This window comes from Mobula hypostoma, chromosome 2 (assembly GCF_963921235.1).
Source record: "Mobula hypostoma chromosome 2, sMobHyp1.1, whole genome shotgun sequence".
Classification (NCBI taxonomy): Eukaryota; Metazoa; Chordata; class Chondrichthyes; order Myliobatiformes; family Myliobatidae; genus Mobula; species Mobula hypostoma.
The window spans coordinates 234,976,560-235,000,145 of NC_086098.1; the positions used below are offsets into that span (position 1 = coordinate 234,976,560).

At 39.8% G+C, this 23,586-nt stretch overlaps 1 protein-coding gene across 4 annotated transcripts in view; it reads left to right on the forward strand.

The window, feature by feature from the left end:
• The window catches only part of bnipl (BCL2 interacting protein like), a 78,516-nt gene extending 55,845 nt beyond the window's left edge, over window positions 1-22,671 (forward strand). The window contains exons 5-10 of one of the 4 annotated variants that reach the window (XM_063041634.1): window positions 3,118-3,291; window positions 6,837-6,939; window positions 9,651-9,782; window positions 10,227-10,313; window positions 13,132-13,230; window positions 15,120-18,492. In XM_063041634.1, coding sequence (XP_062897704.1) covers window positions 3,118-3,291; window positions 6,837-6,939; window positions 9,651-9,782; window positions 10,227-10,313; window positions 13,132-13,230; window positions 15,120-15,249 — 725 coding nt within the window. In that variant the 3' untranslated portion in view covers window positions 15,250-18,492. Of the gene's footprint in view, window positions 1-3,117; window positions 3,292-6,836; window positions 6,940-9,650; window positions 9,783-10,226; window positions 10,314-13,131; window positions 13,231-15,119; window positions 18,495-18,530 lie in introns of those variants that run through there. The other 3 variants (XM_063041633.1, XM_063041635.1, XM_063041636.1) reach the window with 3 other exon arrangements.
• The last annotated feature ends 915 nt before the right edge of the window (window positions 22,672-23,586 follow it).

Below are 23,586 nucleotides of genomic sequence, written 5' to 3' on the forward strand. Positions count from 1 at the left end.
GCTATGTACAGACTTGTGCTACATTTTCTTTACTCCTCTTAATAGTTCATTGCCTATCTTGTGACATCCTGAGGACGTGAAAGCTGCTAAATACAGTTGCCAATTTTTTCTTTCTCAGTAGTTCAGCGGCTAATCTGGTGCAAGTGTTTTACTAGTTAGCATCATCCACCTGAAGCTTGATATTAGCGCAAGGTGAGGCAAGCAGTGGAGATTATACAGGATGGTGTTTGGGGATAAAAACCGGTGAGATGCATGTATAAGCTTCACAGATCTGATGCATCCTGTCCAATATTATTTAGCTACTGTGCCAGCTTAATACAGCTTCAGATTTATTGATTATGAACTGATTTGTTATTTCAAATGTGCCAGCATTGATTTCTTGCATGTACTGCCAATCAAATGCACTCTTGCATGTCTGAGACATGCACTGACCAATCAAGAATCATGTCTGAGATATGCACTGACCAATCAAGAATCATGTGCACCCTTTGTGATGTCTGATTACTTCTTGCTGTGTTCATCTGATATTAGTTGAACATGAAATTTATTTTGATTCTTTCCTTATTTAAATAATTATTTATGAATTTAAAATACTTATGTCCAAGTTTAATACTTTTCCTTCGAGTGCAGTCGGTCTGGAAAACTGAAAATGTGTACACTGAACATCTGAAATACAAAAGCTGAAAACAGAACACCGGTGGAGAAAGAAAATGTTAACATTGAAGGTCATACCAGGACTGGAAACATAAAGGCAGAGGGTTTAATCAAAACATTTGTGTCTGGTCCAAGCTGACAAACCATAGAACATAGAACAGTACAGCACAGGCCCTTCGGCCCACAATGTTGTGCTGACCCTTAAACCCTGCCTCCCATATAACCCCCCACCTTAAATTCCTCCATATACCTGTCTAGTAGTCTCTTAAATTTCACTAGTGTATCTGCCTCCACCACTGACTCAGGCAGTGCATTCCACGCACCAACCACTCTCTGAGTAAAAAAACCTTCCTCTAATATACCCCTTGAACTTCCCACCCCTTACCTTAAAGCCATGTCCTCTTGTATTGAGCAGTGGTGCCCTGGGGAAGAGGCACTGGCTATCCACTCTATCTATTCCTCTTATTATCTTGTACACCTCTATCTTGTCTCCTCTCATCCTCCTTCTCTCCAAAGAGTAAAGCCCTAGCTCCCTTCTGAAGTCTCCACATTTTCTGTTCTTAATCCAGATTTTTAACATCTGTACAATTTTGCCTTTTAGAATTGACTACTTTTCCTTTTGGAATTGACTACTTTTTGGTTTTTACATCTGAACTACTGCTCTGATTTTTCTAGAAAGTAGCTGTAGTCATAGGTAATCATGCTGATCCACTTGCATTTCCTCTCGATGCATCTTTTACATTACATACAGTCGTGGAACACTACAGTAGAGAAGCAGGTGCTTCCACCCATCCAGACCAGGCCAAACTATTAATCTGTATCGTACCATCGACCTGCACCCGGACCATAGCCCTCCATACACCTCCCATCCATGTACCTGTCCAAATTTCCCTTAAATGTTGAAACTTAACCCACATCCCCATCCAGCACTTCTGCTGGTAGCTTGTTCCACACTCAGAGTGAAAAGGTTCTCTCTCATGTTCCCCTTAAACATTTACCTTCCACCCATAGCCCATGACCTCTAGTTGTAGTCTCATCCTACCTCAGTGGAAAAAGCCCACTTGCACTTGCCCCAACTATACCCCTCATAATTTTGTATACCACTATCAAATCTCCCTACACCATCCTTTCAGTCGTTAAGTTTCTCTCATTATCAAACACACTTATTTTATTATTTTCTCCCCTCTTTTTAACCTGCTGGGGTAGTTCTTCAAGAATTTTGAGATTAACTTTCTTGTGGTGTGATGTTAGGTCAGCACATATAAAAATCACGGGTTTTGCCCTCTCCACTTTTGATGTGCTGAATGACTGGTTTAATTTTGATCCTGTAACTGCTGTTTCTGCCCCTGATTTCCACCACTTTTGTCTTTAAAGAAAAATGGATTTTTATATTTAGTAACAATGCCTTCATTTTATTTGGAAGTAACAGATGTAACACTAAAGCAGCATTTAAATGGTTCAAGGGTCCAATTTAATTGTCAGAAATGTATACAAAATACATCCTGAAATGCCTTTTCTTCACAAACATCCACAAAAATAAAGGAGTGCCCCAAAGAATGAACGACAGTTAAATGTAAGAAACCCAAAGTACCCCCCCAGCTCCCCTCCCTCCCACGTGTAAGCAGCAGCAAGCAACAATCCCCCCTCCCCCACTAGCAAAAAAAAAGCATTAGCACCCACCACTGAACACTCGAGTGAGCAAAGCAATAGCAAAGAAACAGACTTGCAGTTACCCCAAAGACTTCACGTTTCACCCGGCATTCGTTATACCACAGGTTCTCTCTCCCTAATAAAGGAGAGGGAGGCGTCTCCATTTTTTCCCCAGCGAGTGGGAAGACACAACAAACAACTCTCTGGTTTACGATGTTAAAAGTCTGTTATGTTGCTTTTTCCGAGTTCTGTTCCCAAAGATCTCAGAGATCCCGGGTCTTTGGGCACACAGCAGAAGAATTTATGACTCCCCCAATGACACACAGGTCTCCTGCCATGACACCAACCCTTGATCCACCCACCTCCAGATCCCCCAAGATCCTGGGCTTCCAAATCTGAGCCGGACTCTCAGGCCAAATCCTTGGCATGCCGAACAATGGCCAGTCCTGAAACCCCGAGAACGGCTCCCGCAAAGAGCCGAAGTCAGCGTGTATCTCCAGGTCAGGGTCTCCAAAAGAACACTGAAAGGGAAAAATAAAGATATTAAAGGTGGAAATAGAGCTGTTTCTGAAGATGCAAGCAGAGTCGCCATTTAGTGCCATCTTGACTTCGCTCCGCCTCTCTGTAATATACAAGAAGAAAAAAGTTGTTTTAATTTACTTGTTAAAAATTGTTGTTGGTCTCATAAAATTTTGGACTAAGGAAAACCTAGCAGCACATTGCCACATAAGGCATTTGTGAGCTGGCAAGGATTACAAATCTCCAAAAGCTGCATCCTTTTGAGTTCAATAATGTGGTTTCCCCTCTGACCAGATGACCTGCCACGGGTGTACCACTCATTATCTGACACAGAGAGTTTCCAGGGTCATGTGACAGATGAAGAGGCGGAGGATGGGAAGCTGTGGAGGGTCTTCCATATTGGGGAGCAGGAATATCGAGTGGACATGGCTGCCGTGGATCCATACAAGGCAGTCATTTCTCATGGAGGTGAGGTATTGGTATGAATGTGGGGTGATTTTATTTTTATATGCTTAATAAGCATATTGAGCTTCTGCTGAAGGCTGCCTTAAGGAGCTATGTGCAAAAATAGGGAGAAAACCCTTTGAGCATCGGTGTTTAATTTCACTTTTCACAGGCAAGTTATGTGAGATTGGGCAGCAAGGTTGTGGATTAGTCATGACCTTGAATGGGGGAACCAGATTCTGAGATGCATGTTCTGCTCCTCTTTCAAATACTTTCTTTATACTATTCATTGTGTCATTGTATTTTACTGGTTCATTGTGAGACTCTGGATATTTTGGGTATTAATTGATCGAACCTTACAGCAAAAAAACTGATTTGTTCTCCCCCTATCTCTGCACCTTTGGGTATCATAACTTCAACTTCCCATCTCCTGTATTCAGTGCCTTGATTAAAGAAGGCCAGTGTGTCAAACACCACCTTTGCCACCCTATTTGCCTTTCGGTAGACTATACACTTGCATTCCTAGTCACCCTGTTCCAGGAAACTCCCAATAGCCCTACAAGTCACTGTATAATTCCCACCCTAATTTGATCTCCAATTCTTAACTTTCCCCACATCAGAATCAGATTTATTATCATTGGCCTATGTTGTGAAATTTGTTTTGTGGCAGTAGTACAGTGCAAGATATAAAAATTACTAAAAAATCAAAAAGTAAATAATGCGAAATGACAAATAATGAGATCGTGTTCATGGACCATCCAAAAATCTAATGATGGAGGGCAAAAGGCTATTGTTAAAATATTCAGGCTCCTGTACCACCTGTCTGATGATACTGATGTGAAAAGGGAAATTCCTGGATGCTGAGGGTCGTTAATGATGGATGCCACTTTATTAAGGCACTGCCTCTTAAATATGTCCTTGAGGAGGGGGAGGATTCTGCCTGTGATGGAACTGTCTGAGTTACAACCCTCTCTAGCCTCTAGCAAACCTCTGCAATGGGAGGCTTCAGACCAGACTGTGAAGCAGCCAGTCAGAATGTTCTACACCAGATGTGGCGCTCCATTGGTCAAAGTCAACCATGGATATCGTGTTCCAGCTGTCTACGTGATACACACACCAGGGCAGTAGGATATGGAGAGCAAGCTGTTGCCCATGTGGGAGGCTCCCCCTCTCCATGCAGCTGATGAATCAAAATAAACAGCAGAGACCAATACAGTTTGGTACCAGTGTCATCACAGTAGTTGCCAGTCAGTGTTGAACTCAACGTAAGACTGCCTTAGGGACTCCAGGTTTGTATTTTTCTTCAGGGTTTACTCCCAAAGCCTTCCCCATGAGTGAGTATAGCTGCAAGACTGTAGAGGTTTGAGATCAGAGTTTTCTGTCTCCTAGGTGAGCTGCCAAACTCAGCTGATGAGCCCCATCTGCCCGAAGCGACTGGTTTTATGGCACCAATAATCAGACTTTGCCCCTTCTCTTGTCAATAGAAACAGTTCTGCCAGGCTTAGTAGCTAAGGCACACATGAAGGCCAGGAGCTGGACTTGATTGTCAGAGGTTATTTGAAAGCCACATCATTGGGAGCATTTAATGCGTAGTGGAAGATAGTCCCCTGGCTATGACAATCTTAAGGTACCTCTACACCATCCATCTGTAGAAATTTGCTGGAGTCTATAGTGGCACTGAAATCTCCTCAAACTCCTAATAGTGTAAAGCCGCTGGTGTATCTGCTTCATGAAGATCAGACCAGATTTTATGAGTAATTAAAGCAGAAGTGGGTGCAGTTACTGTTACAAGAGAGAAAGTGCTGAAAAAGCTGAAAGACCTAAAGGTACATAAGTCACTGGGACCGGAGGAACTGCACACTAGGATTCTGAAAGAGGTAGCGTTAGAGATTGGGGTGGCATTAGAAATGATCTTTCAAAAATTATTGGACTCTGGCACGATGCCAGAGGACTGGAATTGCAATTCCTACTTTTTAAGAAAGGAGGAAGACAGGAGAAAGGAAATTTAGTTAGCCAGTTAGCTTGACCTCAATGGATGTCAGAGTCAATTGTTAAGGACGAGGTGATGGAGTGCTTGGTGACACAAAGCAAGATGGTACAAAATCAGCATGGTCTCCTTCAGGGAAAATCCTGTCTGACGAACCTGCTGGAATTCTTTGAGGAGATTACAAGTAGGATAGATAAAGGGGGATGTAGTGGATGTTGTATATTTGGACTTTCAGAAGGCCTATGACAAGGTGCCACACATGAGGCAGCTTACCAAGTTGAGAGCCCATGGTATTACAGGAAGGTTACTAACATGGTTAGAGCATTGGCTGATTGGAAGGAGGCAGTGAATGGGAATAAAAAGATCCTTTTATGGTTGGCTGCCAGGGACTAGTGGTGTTCCACAGGGGTTGGAGTTGGAACCACTACTTTTTATGCTGTATACAAATGATTTAGATGATGGATTAGATGGCTTTGTTGCTGAGCTTGCAGATGATACAAAGATTGATGGAGGGGCAGGTAGTGTTGAGGAAACAGGTAGGATGCAGAAGGACTTAGACAGATTAGGAGAATGGGCAACAAAGTGGCAAATGAAATACAATGTTGGAAAATGCATGGTCATGCACTTTGGAAGTAGAAATAAATTTGCAGACTATTTTCTAAATGGGTAGAAAATCCAGGAATTTGAGTTGCAGAGGGACTTGGGAGTCCTTGTGCAGAACACCCTAAAGGTTAACTTGCAGGTTGAGTTGGTGGTGAGGAAAATAGCATTCATTTCAAGAGGTCTGGAATACAACAGCAAGGACGTGATGCTGAGGCACTGGTGAGGCCTCACCTTCAGTGTTGTGAACAGTTTTGGGCCCCTCATCTTAGAAAAGATTGGAGAGGGTCCGGAGGAGGTTTGCAAGGATGATTCCAGGAATGAAAGGGTTATCGTACGAGGAACGTTTGATGGCTCTGTGTCTGTACTTGCTGGAATTCAGAAGGATGAGGGGGGGATCTTATTGAAACCTCTCGAATGTTGAAAGGCCTAGACAGAGTAGATGTGGAAAGGATGTTTCCCATGGTGGGAGAGTCTAGCACAAGAGGGCACAGCCTCAGTATAGAGGGGTTCCCTTTCAAAACAGATGCGGAGAAATTTCATTAGCCTAATGGTAGTGAATTTGTGGAATTTGTTGCCACATGCAGCTGTGGAGGCTAGGTCATTGAGTGTATTTAAAGCAGAGATTGATAGGCTCTTGATTGGACATGGCATCAAAGGTTACGGGGAGGAGGAGGAGATATGGGGAAAAAAAAGGATCAGCCATGATTGAATAATGGAGCAGACTCAATGGGCCAGATGGCCTAATTCTGCTCCTCTGTCTTATGGTCTAAAACCAGGTAATTGCAAAGGGTTCACAAACTTTTTCTTGCAACTGTACTATATACTCCAGAGAGATGGTCTTCAGAGCCACCTATGCATTCTCCAGAGCCATCTACTATCTACTCCAGCTAATGCCCAGGCAGAGACTTATAGTTTCATCAAAAGTGGAGAGAAGGGAAAATGAGGGATTTATCCAAACATTTTTTTTTCTTTCTTCCAGGTTGCTTTGGTGAGAACCTAACAGCAATTATTGTGTTCTCTTCCTGCTATCTGCCTGAAAGTAGTCACCCTGACTATGAGAATGTAATGGAAAATCTATTTAGGTAAGGACCAGAATTTTTAAAATCTAATTTCTTCATTGATAATTCCTTGTTTGTGGAGTGATGCAAAATCTCAAGGCTTTATATAGTGGAAATTGTATAGTTGGTAATATGGACATGGGGACAGGAGGTGTTTTCAGCTCCTACATTGGTGAGACCATGGCTGACCTTTGAGTTAACTTCATATGTCCACTTCTTTCCTGTGTCCATTAAACCTTTGGTTAACAAAACTCTGTAATTTTAAATTTAAAAGATCAGCATCTTGTCTTGTCCATACTGCACCAACTGCTGCCGCTGGGCTATAAACGTGCAGGAGCAATGTGTGGTTAAGTGCCTTGCTCAAGGACACAACACGCTGCCTCGGCTGAGGCTCGAACTCGCAACCTTCAGATCACTAGTCCAATGCCTTAACCACTTGGCCACGCACCAATTACCATTTGTGGAAGAATTGAAATTTCCTCAAAGCATTTGGCTTTATAACATTTATCTGTGCAATCATGCCAATAGCACAAAAGCATTATAATTGAACCATATTTTTCTTGTCAACTTCCATTTCTGCACCTCACCCTCCACCAACAGCACTCCGTCCTGATAATATGTAATGATAGAAATTGGAATGTGGTAATCAAAGACTATTCAGGGCCAAGAGCCTATTTGCCCTTTCAATGAGACCTTAACTGATCTTCACAAACACATTGACGCAACCAAAATACTATCAACTGCTGTTGAAATTTCCGAATGATCCTCAGCCTCACCAGCTTCTCGCAGGTTTTCACCACTGCTTTCTGTTATTCATCCTGAAAATGAAAATGAGAACAGCAGGTATTGGCAATCAAAATATAAATGAAAATATGAAATATTCAGCAAATCAGGCAGCCTCTGAGAGAAACAGCTAAAATTTTAGACTGAAGGTATTTCATCAGGAGGAGCTTTAATGTAAAATATTAATTCTGTATTTCGTTTAGCCTATAAAACTTGGTTTCCTTTACTTGTTTCTCATAGTCTACTCAACATCAAAAATACTTCAGTCCATTAAAACACAAGTTTCTATGTTCAGACAGCAGTACTTAGTTGAAGCAATTATTTTACCCTCATCTTTTACAGGTAAGAAGCACTTACCTTATGCAACAATCACATTTATTTAATGATACAGTACAGTGCGGAGTACTGTAGGCCCTTCCTGCTCTTTGAGCCACTCTGCCCCAGCAACCCCATAACCCTCATTGTCCAGTGATTAGGTTAGGGTTAATTTACAATGACCAGTTATCCTACCTGGTACATCGTTAAACTATGAGAGGAAACCAGAGCACTCAGGGAACACCCACGTACAGTGACTCCCTACAGAAGAGAGCCGGAATTGAACTCTGAACTCTGGAACTCCAGAATGCCCTGAGTGGAAATAACATCACACTAACTGCTATGGGACCTTCCACTACTGTGGCTCCATGGAGATCTGGATCACGCTGAATCAGTGACTCCCTTGCAGAATTAGTGAATGTCTAACGTGGAACCAACACACTATGGTCATTAGTACAAAGGTACCAACTCTGGAAGTAGAGGTTAGATTAAGGGTTCTGCTCCAACCTTGGAAAAAAAAATCCTACATTGTATTTCAAAAGTTTTGTAAGGAATCATCCCAGCACAAAGCTCATGGTCTACCAGGTAGCAGTGATTCCTATTCTGCTCCTACCTATAGCAGGTACATCAAAGCACTGGAAAAATACTCAACACCCAGTCCTTGGTTAACTCAGCTGGCTACATTGGGTAGACCATATCATTTGTATACCTGGCATTAGATTTCCAGAATATTCTGTCTGAAACTTAGTGATGGAGGAGATTACAGATCTACAGAAGGAAAGTTTCAAGGATGTGTTCAAAGTGGAGCGTTTGGGATGTCAAGTCAAGGCACTGAATGGACACAAAAGTTCTATAGTTGTGGAAAGAGGGTGCCACCTCACACATTCCTCATCTGTGCACACACACTGTGGTTAGCCACCTCGGAGCCCACAAACCCAGAGTGGAAGTTGGTCACCCTTGATGCACAATAGTGCAAGGGAAGAAGGAGGATACAAGAAAAATAAGATAAATAGTTCTCCCTAGAAGGCATTATTCTACTTCGGAAACTCATCATCCTGCTTTTTTTTTTAAAGCTCTATGTTCCCTATCTATACTCATGGAAAGTTTACACACTCCATATTGTTCCTTGAGGGCTGGGAGAGCAAACATTACAGCATGTAAGTGGTTTACCAGCTTGGGCTTCCCAATAGGTCATTGGAAGGAGGAGGAGGAGAATGCCAGAACTCTTAAGTCGGATCTTCTATGGCAGGGCTTGTAAATGTTCTCTATTACCAACAGGAATTCCACAAGGTTTTGCTGCACTTCCTTAAATTCCCCATATTATTCAGGCTTTTCAGTGAGATGTTTTCTGTTTCGTTCTGGACTGTGTTGTGAGAAAAGCTTCCCTCTACATTCAAGTCTTTTCATCACAAACAATTCGCTTGAATCTCCCTTCCATTTTCAAATCCCTTCATGTGTGTCTCAGAAGAAACTATAGTGGCAAGTCGAGGGACCTTATTTTCCTTGGATTTCTATTGATCTATAAACACAACGTTTAGATGCTAAGAATGTGGAAACAATTTCTAGCACTTGCCATCCATTATTTGTTCATTAAAAGATTCACTGAGGAGGTGACATGAGTGCTCTTATCTCTGCAGGTATGTTATTGGAACTCTGGAATTGTTGGTGGCTGAAGATTATATTATTGTGTATCTAAATGGTGCCACAACACGTAACAGGGTGCCATCAATCAGCTGGCTGAAGCAGTGTTACCAGACTATTGACAGGAGGTAAGTTTTACTGAGCAAAATTAACTTCAGAAAACCAGTACAAGTAGTTTAGAAGGCTATTCAAGCAGCAGCATCATCATCATATTCTAAGGGGCAGAAGATGGGTAAATGTTCACCTTGCCAGTGACTGTCTGTATCCCGTCACTGAATAATAAACTGAAATCTCAGTAATGAACCTGATCAAGAGCTTTGGAGAAATAGGCTAAAGACATTATTCAGTAACCCCAAGGTAGGAAGATATGATCTCAGAATTATGCCATTCTGATTTTATTGATTAGTTTGGGGAATTGGGGTTAGGTTTTACTAATATAAGATTTCATCTTGGATATGTAAATCAGGAAACCTTTGAGAATTGACTTAAATTATCCATTTAGATGGAGATTTTGTGGGTGGGTGTTAGCTATTTTTATTGACTTATTCCATAATTATATTTTTTTCCAAAAGGCTACGCAAGAACCTGAAATCACTCATTGTGGTCCATCCATCTTGGTTCATTAAGGTGATATTAGCTATTACACGGCCCTTTATAAGGTGAGGCTGTACTTATTATTTATTAATGTGAGATTTTGTGTAATTTGTATTTGCAATAGCAAAACAATCCTGAGGAAGAAATAGTAAATCTGTCCCCTTAGTCCCTTTCATTCATTCAGTGCAATTTTCTTGAGCCAGTGTTCTCATTCTTCCCACATTGTTTATTGAAAACTTAGGTTTGTTTCTCAATTTTGCCTTAAGAATAAACAAAATTCATCAATACAGTGGATTTCAGTTAATTGGGCCACATTGGGACCAGTACATTTTGGCCTAATTAAGCAGCTGCCCCAATTAGCCAAAGTTTTATGGAAATAGTTAAAAAGGTTTAGAAAAGACAAACTAACAAATTATGCATTTAACTGAAATATAGGACAAATTAGAACACTTCCAATACTGTTACAGTACTATAAAACTGTATTAGTTCCTAATAGTTATCGGTGGAGGAATTCATACAGTGTATGCTGCTGTGCTCTTTCAATTGACTGTAAATTAACAATCAGCGTAGAAACATAGTGTAGACGATGGACCTCCTTCGTACAATGCTTTTGATGATTGCATCCTCCAAATCTTCATTTTTATTGTAACATTAAAGATAATTGCTTATACCTTTTAATTCTTCATAGTCCCTAATTTGTTGAAGTAACAAAATCCTTTCATTTTCACTCCCAGCCGTTTCTGGCATCTCCAAACCTGAATGCTTGAAATCGCAGTGAGAAAAACAGTTCTAAGTTGTCTTGCCACAATAGTAACAAAATCACTGCCTTTTTGAACACAAACATGTGCAAATCATGTTATTTAACGTTGTTCACTCTAAGCACAGTGTAGTGTCTGATGGCCACAAAAGTGCACGTCACTAATGCTAGTGAGAAACTGTTTGGCAACAGTCTTCCGTCCCAATTAAGCAGCATAGCATTCCAAATAACAAAGGGAATGCTGGCTATTTTCTTGATTAGTTTGTGCTATTAGATAGATAAATATACTTTATTAATCCCGAGGGAAATTTGGTTTCGTTACAGCCGCACCAACCAAGAATAGAGCGTAAATATAGCAATGCAAAAAACCCCAACAACCAAACAACAAAATGCAAACCATGCCAGATGGAAAATAAGTCCAGGACCAGAGTTGTCTCAAATAAGCAGCTGTTCTGATTAACCGATGGCCCAAATAAACAGAATCCACTGTACTTCCTTTATCTGCTGTTCTGTGCTGTGATGTTAGTTGTGGTTCAATGAATAAATGGCATTTTCCCTTGATTTTTTTTATATATAGGCGCAAGAGATAAAAACAGAAAATATAGATTTATTTACCACTGCAATAGTGTTCTGGTAAAAGTACCTTCTCTCAGATGGATCAAGATATTCTCTACCGACTTGAACAAATTTCAAATAGTGTATGGGGAGCCCCAAAGAGTTCTCTACAATGTCCTGGGCATAATTTATCGCTTAATATCCCAAAAGATGACCCATCTTTTTTGTGTGAGCTTGGTGCATGCAAATTGCCTTGTCTCCTGAATCTTAGCAATGTCCTTACCAAAAAATTAGTCCTGGAAGGAAGCATAATAGAAAATAGATACATTAATTTGTTTTTAATCAGAAGGAAGATGGAGATCTGTGGGTATTTGCTTAAATTTTAAAGAAATGTCACTGTTGTAATGCTCTTTGGGAAGTATATGCTATGAACGAACTATCAAAGAATAAAATGGGATATAGATCAACTACAGACATTGACAAAGAAGTGGCAGATGGAGTTTAACCTGGGCAAGTGTGTGGTCTTGCATTTTGGGATGTCAAGTAAAAGGAGAAAGTATATAAGCTCCTTAACAACACTGAGGTACAGAGGGATCTTGGGGTCCAGGTCCATAGCTCACTGAAAGTGGCTTCACAAGTGAATAAGGTGGTAAAGATGGCATATAGAATGTTTGCTTTCATTGGTAGGGGTGTTGAGTATAAGGGTAAGAAAGTCATGAAACTTTGATCAGACCACATTTGGAGTATTGTGTGCAGATCTGGTGGTCTCATTATAGGAAGGATGTGGAGAAGGTGCGGCAGGGTTTCACCAGAATGCTGCTTGGATTGGTGGGTATGATCTATAAGGAAAGGTTGGATAAACGTGAGTCGTTTTCCCTATAGTGTTGGCAATTGAGGGAAACTTGATAGAGGTTTTTAAAGTTGTGAGAAACCTACAAACGGGGTAGATGGTCAGACTCCTATCACCAGTGTAGGAATGTCAAATACCAGAGGACATACTTTTAAGGTTAGAGTGAGATATTTAAAAGTGACATGGGAGTCTAGAATAGATAACCAAAGGTAGTAATGGATTCAGGCAGTTTGATGGAGTTTAAGAGCTTTTAGACAGACACAATATGAAAAGAACAGAAATATATGGATAGTACACAGGAAGAAGTCTTCTAATCTAAATTAACACAACGTGTGGGCTGAAGGCCTGTCAGATGCTGTGTTCTGTATCCAAATAAAAATTATTTTTCTTTCATTTAACAGAAATCAGGTGATGATTTCATTGTACTGAGAGATGTTGATTTGGACATCTGAGTTTCTGCTGCTTACCTGATTAATGCTGGGTTTGTCTCTTTGGAATGCTCATTCCTAGTGAGCTGAGGAAGCTTGTTAAGTATGTTCAGGACAGATTTTCTTTGGTAAATGGCAGTCAAGGATAATAACCATCAGGCAGGAATGTAAAGTTAAGACCAACGATGAGATCAGCCACAGTCTTACTGAATAGTAGAACATATCAGGAGCCTTATGGCCTACTTCTGCTCCTATTCTGTCCTAACACACTGTTATTTCTCTTTCTTCAACAGTACAAAGTTTAGTAGAAAAGTTCGGTTTGTCAGTAGCCTACAAGAACTTTCAAAATTAATTCCAATGGAACATGTACATATCCCAGAATGCATTAGAGAGTAAGTACAACTGATATTACAATTTGATTTATGTTCAAACTCATGTTTTAATGGTGAAAGCACTGGGAATTATTATTAAGCAAGGAACAATAGTATAAATGTTGTTGTTGCTCAACTTCTCCCCTTTGCTAGACAATACAAATGCAGAAATTTCCAAACATTCAGTCTGTTGTTTACGTGCCAGGTTGTGGGAGAAAATTAAACTAGGTGCAATGAAAGGATCACATGTAGAATGGAAAGCCACTGGAAATATCAGTGGAAATATGAACAACGTATTTCACCACATATGCCGGTGATTAAATCTGATTCTGAATCTGAATCTGCATCTTGCTCCTCAAAATTGCTGTGTAGTTTTCAAGAATGTTTAACTTGTCAATAATCCAGAGTAGCTAACTTGGATTAGAGCAACAAAACTGACACGAAGTATAAATGCCTCTAAGTTTTGAAATCTACCAACAAAACTAAAGGGATATCAAGGAAGAATAAATAAGGACGAGCCAGAATAATAAGCACATTATAATAACAATAGGAATATATATAAGATAGATGCTTTATTAATCCCAAAGGAAATTGCACGTCACAGTGGTATTACAAGTGCACAGATGTGCAAATATTAGAAGAGAAGAAAGAATAAAAATAAGCTACCTCAAACACTTAGAAGAAGGGGTCATCACTTTCCTATATAGGTTGACACATTATAGAGCCTAATGGCCGAATAAGAATGACCTCATAGTGTTCTTTGGAGCAGCACAGTTGTCTATTACTACAGTGCTCCCCTGTTCAGGCAAGGTCCAGAATTTACAGGATTTTCTGTAGAGTCCTTCGTTCTACCACAGATCAGTGTCCAGTTTGACTCCTATAACTAAGCCAGCTTGTCTACTCAGTTTATTGAGCCTTTTGGCATCACCCGCTTTGATGCTGTTGCACCAACACACCACCGTATAGAAGATTGTACTGGCGACAACAGACTGGTAGAAAATGTGAAGGAGAGACCTGTATCTGCCAAAGGATCTCAGTCTCTGGAAGTAGAGGCAACTCTGGCCCTTTTTGTACACAGCCTCTGTGTTGATGCTCCACTCAAATCTGTCATCCAAGTGCACCCCCAGGTACTTGTAGCTCCTCACCACATCCACATTCTCGCCATCAATTGTAATGGGGAGCAGTGCAGGCTTAGTCTTCCTAACGTCTATCACCATCACCTTTGTCTTATTGATGTTGAGCTGTAGATGATTCAGCTTGCACCATTTGACAAAGTCTTCCACCACAGCCCTGTATTCATCCCCCCCGTCCTCCTTTTATACACCCAACTACTGCTGAGGTATCAGAATTTCTGCAGATGACATGACTCTGTTGTATCTTAAAGTCTGTGGTATACAGGGTAAACAGAAAGGGAGCCAAACAGTCCCTCATGGGGCCCCAGTACTGCTAGAGCTATGCCTGTCACATAGCTCTTTAGCCACACAGACTGTGGTATGCCAGTCAGGTAGTTCATTACCCAGGATACAAAGGAAGTGTCAACCTGTGTTGAATGGTGCCCCCCCTCCCCTCCCCGGCAGTGAAGGCTGTATGGTATTGAAGGCACTAGAGAAATCAAAAAACATGATCCTCACAGTGATGCCCTGCTTATTCAAATGGGAGTAGACCCTGTTCAGCAGGTAGATGACAGCATTGTTGACTCCAATGTGCTCCTGGTAGGTAAACTGCAGGGGATCGAGGGCAGATCTGATCGGGGTCAGAGGTGAGCCAGGACCAGCCTCTCTCGGGTCGTCTTAATGTGTGAGTTCAGGACCACTGGACAATAGTCATTCAAGACTTTTGGTTGGCTATTCTTGGGTACTGGGATCACATATGAGCAGGATTTAACCATTGCTTTTGTTTTTTTTTTAAAGCTCTGAACCTGACTGTCCACTGCTCTTATGGTTTATCTACCATCATTCATCCTATCTCCATGCTCAAAACAAGATCCTAGTTGTGAAATGCAGCACACACCACTTACTTATAATGTGGCTCCTGATGTGACCTTAGCTTTAAGGCTGTCATATTTGGCCCTGTGCCTTGTCCCACCCTATCTTGTCTTAAAGAAGTCTGAAATCTCTGCTTCAATTCCAGCCTCAAGCATTCCTGATTTTTATTATTCCATTTTTTGATTATGCCATAAATTGCCAAAACCTTAAGTTCTGAAATTCTCTCCCAAACCCTTCTGACTCTCTTTCTCCCTCTTGTTACTCCTTTGAGATGCTCCTTAACATTTGTTGCTTTGATTGAGCTTTTGGTAACATACTAATATTGATTTCTTTATGTTTCTGTGATTCTCTTTGGGATGTTTTAATATACCGAATGATAAGTATAAGTAACTTTTAAAACAGTGCAATTGTATTCAAAGCAGGTCATGGAGATAAAAGCAATTTTCAACCAAAGATTAAAGGAATAATATTCAGTTAAAAGGAATTTGAAAAAATATGTGGCACTATAATTGAAGACTTTAGAGAAATATAACAAGTATATAAGGAAAGTTATGTGGTTATGGTTACAGGAGATTAGTGAAAATTTTTGACAGAGCGATAACATTTCAGGTTAATGACCTGTAATTAGAAATGGAGAAATGCAGAGATATAACTTGTTTTAATATGGAGAGAGGGACTGGGAGGAAAGAACAAATTGAAATGAGGTGAAAGGCAGAAGAAATTAAATGAGATGTTGGTCCAAGGCAAAGTGGATGGTGGTAGGACAAGTGAAGAAACTAAGATGGCCTAGGGGGCATGAATGATAACAGCAGAATCATTATATGAATTTCTTGAATTTGGTGGTGAGGCGAGAAATCTGTAAGGAACTTAGTTATCAGGTGCTGTGCTGTTCCTTGAATCTACTTTGAATTGAAGGGGTATAGCAATTTGAGGTCAGAGTTTCAGTAGGTGAGGGAATTGAAGTGAAAATTCAAGGTTATACTTATCTGGCCACTTTAATCCTTTCTATAAGACTTTCATTTTTATATTCATCCCAAGTAATATTTCACCATCATCTTTCTTAACCATAATGTCGACTCCATCTCCGTCTTTAATGGAGACGGTGACAAAATTTAGGAAGCACGGTAGTGTAGTGGTTAGAACAATGCTTTACATCACAGATGACTCCGGTTCAATTCCAGCCACTACCTGCAAGGAGTTTGTATGTTCTTCTTGTGACCACGGGGTCTCCAGGTGTTCCAGTTTCCTCCCACAGTCCAAAGACTTGCCGGTTGGTAGGTTATGTGGTCATTGTAAATTGTCCCGTGATTAAGCTCAATTGAAATCGAGGATTGCTGGGTGGCATGCCTCAAAGGGCCAGAAGGGCCTATTATCTCAATAAATCTCAATAAATCTCAATAAATAAATAGTATTTACAAAGAACTTTTCTTGCATCCTGTCTCTATATAGTACCCTTTTGTATCCGTCATAAGCCTCATCTTCCTTTAATCTTGCTGTTTATAAAATTCTTTGGATGCAATTTAATTTTATTTAACAGCTTGTTCCCATGTTCTCTTTTCCTAATTTCCCTTTAAATTTCACCACTACACTCTCCATGCATTTCTAGACATCCTCCAGAATCGGAGCATTTTGCGTAAGTTTATTTTTATTTTACCCTCTGTACAACCCGTTATCCTACAAGTTTAGTTTTGGAAAACCCATTATTTTCTTTGCTACCCTCCTTTCTTTGATATACAGTGTTTTTGAAAAATGTTAAGGTTTTTCTCAATTTTATTTGCCAATATTTTCATGCAGTCTCTTAGTTAATTTTATTTTCAATTTTAGCCCTTCTGTTTGCAAGGTTGTTACATTGTTCAGTTTTTGGAATCCATTATTCACTTCCCTTTTTTGTTAAAACAAAAACCTTTTCCACACTGAACAGCGTAGGATTGAATGTCATTGTTTCTGAAAAGGTAATCAATCAATTTGTCTTTTGTTCCCCGGTTTGAAGGAAACTACATTCTGCGCAGTGGACAGTGTTGTACTAATTTTAAAGTATTAGACTCAGTTGTTCAGCATTGAAATAGGCTTTTCACCCAACTCATCCAAACTGACAAAAATGTCTAACTGAGCTAGTCCTCTATTGCCTGTGTTCGATCCATTTCCTTCAAGCTGTTCTGTCTATGTACCTATCCAAATGTATTGTATACGTTGTAATTATGCCATGTCTACCAGTTTCTTTTGCTGCTCATTCCATAAACCACCATCGTGTGTGGAAAAGTTGTCCCATGCATCCCTTTTAAATCTCCCCTCTTATCTTAAATCTATGCCCTAGGACATAGTGCATGTGTTCAGCCCTTAACCCTCCATATATCTATCCAAATACTACCAAAATGTTCCAGTTGTACCCACCTTGACCATGTCCTCTGACAGAGCATTCCAGGTACTCACTAATCTCTGTATAAAGAATCTACCTCCTCAGGTCTCTTTTAAATCTCTTTCATATTGTAACTGTCTCCTCTCATTTTGGACTCCTCAGTCCTGGGGAAAAGACTATGACTATCCTCCATATTCATACCCTCGATTTTATAATCTCTCATTCTCTGATGCTGCAAGAAATGAAAATCCAACATGGTCAACCTTTCCCTTTAACTCAGGTCCTCTAGTCCAGGCAGCATCCTCATAAACCTCTTCTGTATCCTTCCCTAGCTTCATAACGTCTCTCCTGTAATAGGGTGACTAAAACTGTATCTAATACAATCTCACTAACAACTTGTGTAACTATAACATAATGTCTCTATTCCTAAACTTGATGTCCTGACTGATGAAGGTTGTCATGCTAAACATCTTCTTCACTATCCTGTCTACTTGAGCAGCCACTTTCGACAAACAGTGCACTTATAGTCCCAGGTCCCTCTGTTCCACTACACTCCTTAGTACCCTGCCATTCACTGCATAGGACCGCCGTTGCATTGAATGTCTATAATGCATCCCCTCACACTTATCCAAGTTGAAATCTATTTGCCATTCCTCAGCCGATCTCCCTAACTGATTAAGATTTCTTCGTAGTTTATTGTAACCTCTTTCACAATCAACAAGACAACCTACTTTTGTCCCATCAGCAAACTCACTAATTATGTCATGTACATTTACATCCAAATCATTTACATAAATAATGAATAATAGATGTTCCAACAGTGACCCTTGCAGGATGAAACAAATTTATTGAACATTGCTGTAACGTAGTGGATATTGATCAATTTAACTTGGCAGAGTGAATGATACAGTTGATAATAAACTTGTAATAAGCCAAATGTCCTCAAACTTTTCTTATTTATAGCATTTCTTTCTTAACAGGCTGGATGAATCATTAAATGGAAATTCAGAAACCTAGAGAGTCTGTTTTTTGTGGAAATCTACTGGATTACTTTATATCTAATATGGAAAGGACATTTTTAAAATAATAAGCACATGTAAACAAATAATGTGTTGGAGAATCTATACTGCTTTAAAGAAAATTTCTTTCCAGTGCACTCTTACCTCGTTCTATAACCATCAGTAAAGTGGCCATAGGTGGTGGGCTCAGTTTCTAATGCCTATTCTGCTTGCTGATTAAAACAAAGGCATTACCGTCAGATGTGGCACCTCTGGGTTAGGGAAGAAATAATTTTGACTTGGATTCATATTCTGCACTACCAACAAGTAATTCCTGCTGGAAAATGCTCATTTGTGGAACGAGAGCAAGGACAGGATGGAACTACGTGAAGAACCTGAGAAATAGTGTGTAAAGTTGGTCACAAAGAATGGTGAATTGCTCACAAGAAGCAGATGTTGCTAATGGGTGTAACGATACCAGGAGTCTCTCCTACTTTCACTGAACAACACCTAAAGATAGGAATAGAGTATATGCAAACAACATCAGAGTCAGCACAGAGTGTGCCTTGGAAAATATTTGGGACCGTTCCTTCCTGTATGAACTCAAAGTAGTTGAATGTCCTTTTTTTTCCCTGTTTTATGAAAAGCTTATTGAGCAGAGTGTTAACAGCGCCCATCTAATACAGATTAAAGCCAGAAGATGTGTTAAACTTGCTTTTTGGTAACATATTAAAGACATAATAGAATAAATTTACAAGCCAGGGAGTGGGTTTCACTTTTTTGATGAATCACATATTAAATTAAATTGATATCTGTAATCTTTGATTTTCATTTAATACCAAAATACAATTGTCTCCCTTTTCATTGGGGTTTGAAACACTAATAATATTTGTAATGAGAAATTCCAGTTTTGAGAATGGAAAAGATGAGTGGGTTATTGGCTGAATGGTAACACTACCAGTACACCAGCCCCTGGATCAGAAAGTTGAGCCCAATCTATCTGTTAGCTCACACTACAGCAATATTTTCTAGTCAGTCAGAAATACTTGTGTCTTTGTATACTGTGCCAAGACCAACATGTTCATGACATTAGTGCCGGTAGAGTTGAGTATCAAACTGGTGGTATATACTTTTTTTTTAAAAAAAGTAGTCGTCCATATTTTGATTTTTTTTTTAAAAAAGCTCAGGACTGAGAGACTCATTTATATATAGTTATTATATGGAAATATGTTGGGGAATGATTTTTAATCTTACTACATCAGTTTTCTTTTAAGCACAAAAGTTTTTTTTAACAGGAAACAAAGTGGCAGCGAGGCAAAACCCAATGCAAGTAAGAGTAGGGTTGATGAGAGAAAGTAGAAAACTGTCCTCTACCATCCTTGGACAATCAGAGAAACAAAAACAGACTGTAAATCAACCCCATTGATTTTAAATACACCATCCAGTATTATTATGGGTGATCAGAAACTGGCCCAGTATACTGGTCTAATTGTGCATTTGTTGCATCTTACCCCTTGAAATCCACTTCCTCAAAATGCCAAAATTCAGGAAGCTAAGAAGATAGACTGGGAAAAAGAAGACAGCAGGGCAGTGTTTAAGAATATGAGATTATCTCCTTCCTTCCCTAAGAACTTAGCTATGAATACATGCATGCAATTTCATCGTTATTGTTTGGATAATTCTTTCACTTTTACTAGCTGATTTTAAAATAAACATTTGTTATTGAAGCATTTTTTCACTTCAACACTGCACTGAGTCAGAAGGAACTGTATGTCAGTATGAAACTGTTATTGTATTGTCTTGGTGATAGAGATTCTCGTATATTGATGGATTAAGGATTCTTAAATTTGGAGTGTTAAACTGTAAATTGCTAATCCTTAAGTGTGAATGTTATCACTGTGTTCCCACAATCTTATTTAATTTGTTGGTGCCAAAGTATTATAAAATACAAACAAACTCTACCTAAGCCAATTTGCCTTAGTGTTCTTGAGAAACATTTGCTTGTTTGTGCTCTGAATTTTTCAAACCTCGAACTGTAAACAACAGTATTTTACTTCAAAGTCATGTGCTTAATGCACAGTCTCCTGACATGGTCTGATTGAGTTTGTGTTCAGTTGTATTTGGCTTGGGTGAGCCCCTGAGGAAAAAGTTGAACACTGTGCCTGCAATGAAGAAGTCTAAGTAGGATGATTTTTAACGTTGATAGTGGTGAGAAGCACAAACCTATTGGGATAAATTGCTGATTAAACTTGCCAAACAATTCAAGGCACATTTTTGCAAGACAGCTGTACTTTTGCACATGGATTGTCATGAACTGGGCTTGTGTGTTTTAACTGCTCCATTTTCTTCCAGTCACTAGAAGTTTGTGTTTGGCACCAGAACTACAGAAGTTCATATTTATATCACATATATAAGAATTAAAATACTATTATATGAATGACAATCCAGTTTGAAATTATAGAATCTATAAATTATATAATAATTTATCAGTTTTGCAAATATTGCCTTTGCTTGCATGCCTACCTATTTGGTACGGCAGTTCTGATTAATAGAAACTTATGAAAGCAGTATCTGAGAATTGTATTAGTGATTGTAAGTGTATATCGTGAGACCCTACATAGATTGGGAGACTGCTTCGCCGAGCACCTACGCTCCGTCTGCCAGAAAAGTGAGATCTCCCAGTGGCCAACCATTTTAATTTCACTTCCCATTCCTATTCCAATTCCAATTCCACTGTCGTGATGAAGACACACTTAGGTTGGAGGAACAACACCTTTATATTCCATCTGGGTAACCTCCAAACTGATGGCATGAACATTGATTTCTCAAGCTTCTGGTAATGCCACCCCCTCCCCGACCTTTGCCATTCCCTATCCCCTTTTCCCTCTCTCACCTTATCATCTTGCCCACCTATTGCCTCCTTCTGGTGCTCCTCCCCCTTTTATTTTTTCCATGGCCTTCTGTCCTCTTCTATCAGATTCCCCCTTCTCCTGCCCTGTATTTCCTTCACCAATCAACTTCCCAGATCTTTTTCATCCCTCTCCTATCACCTTGTATTTCTCTCTCCCCTCCCCACCACCTTTTAAATCTATTCCTCTGCTTTTTTTTTTCTCCAGTCCTGCTGAAGGATCTCAGCCCAAAATGTTGACTGTACTCTTTTCCATAGATGCTGCCTGGCCTGCTGAGTTCCTCCAGTGTTTTGTGTGTTGCTTTGATTTCCAGCATCTGCAGCTTTTCTCTTGTTTCTGAGAATTGTATCATTGCCTTTGACCACCATTCAATTTCCTGTCATCATGAGATACTCTAAGGTAACCTGTTGAGCATCACCTTCAATTTTATCAAGGAGCGCTGCCACAAGAAAGCGGCGCTGAGACACTAAACAAGAAATGCTGGAAATAGTCAGCATGCCAGGTAACAGCTGTGAAAAGAGATCCAAGGCCATTCATTAGAACTGAGAGAGAAAATAATTTAGTTTCAGGTTCAGAAGATGAAAAGTGGATCGACGGCACAAAATGAGTCCATTAGTCATAAAATACAGCACTCATTCAGACCCTTTGGCACAGTAAGTCCATGCCAAACACACTGGCCACCCAGCTAGTACCAATTTCCTGAGTTCAGCCAATATTTTAAGACCTGCTCCTCCACATAGCTATTCAAGTGTGTCACGTTACACCAAAAGGTTCTTGGATTCTGCTCAGGCAGAAAGGCATAAACTCCAATTATTATCTACTTTGAAGTACAAAACATTGTTTATCAGGATAGAACAGAGCAAGCATTAAAACACTTATCTTGGCATGTGTGGGGCCCCTCATTCAATCTGTGGTGCTGTTCCTGACCAGCCCATCAGTGAAGCCTTGAAGAACTACGCCCAAGCCCCCGACCACTGTACTTTTGTACCCTTTATGAAATGCTGCAGTAAGTGGACCAATGCACTGGGTGGTTTTGATCTGGTACCAATCAGAACCAAGCACTTGTCACCACTCTTCATGAGTGCCACTCCTGTTTTCACTTAACTTTCATGTTCCTACGGTAATATTGCATTCTTACTGTTGTATTCCCATAATAGTAATCAAAGTTCTGTTATGTTAAAGGTGTGATATTTGACAAAAACAAAAATTAAACCTATACAACACAAAATGCTTATTAAATGATACTATTGTACCTTCAACTTGTTCTATATACTCACACCCTCTGAGTGAAAGACATGCCCCAGAGGGTTCCTTTTAACTCTCCCTTCTCGCCATAAATCAATGCTGCCTAGTTTTAGACTCTCCTACTCTGGAAAAAAGACAATCAACACCTAACTTACCTGTGTCTTGCATAATTTTAACTTTTTCTATAAGGTCATCCTTCGTTCTCCTATAATCCAAGGAATAAAGATCCAACAAGCCAAGCTCTCCCTATAACTAAGGCCCTCTAGTCCTGGCAACATCCCCGTAAATACCTTCTGTACTCTTTCCAGTTTAACTACATCTTTCCTATAACAGGATGACAAAAATGTATACAGTACTCCAAGTGTGGCCTCATTAACAACTTTTACAACTGCAACATAATGTCCCAAAATATATAATCAGTATTCTTACTGCTAAAAGCCACTATGGTGTAAACACCTTCCTCAGCAGCCTATCTAGCTGTGACACCACTTTCAATAAATTGTTCTCCATTACACTCCAAAGGACCCTACCATTCATACAGCAAGTTTATTTTTAACTCTTCGAAATGTATGACCGCGCATTCATCTGTACTGAAATCCATTTGGCATTTCTCAGCTCACTTCACTAATTGATCAAAATCTTTGTAATCTCCAGTAACTTTTGCTATCAGCAACACTATCATGTCATCTGCAGACTTTATTAATCAAGCCTTGCACATTTACATCTAAGTTATTTATATAAATATTAAATGACAAGGGACTCAATACCAAGCAATTTGCACACCACTAGTCACTCACTGGCTTTGATTCAGAAGTACAATCTTCAACCACCAGCCTCTGCTTCTTACCACTGAGCCAAATTTTGAATTTGCATAACCACCTTTC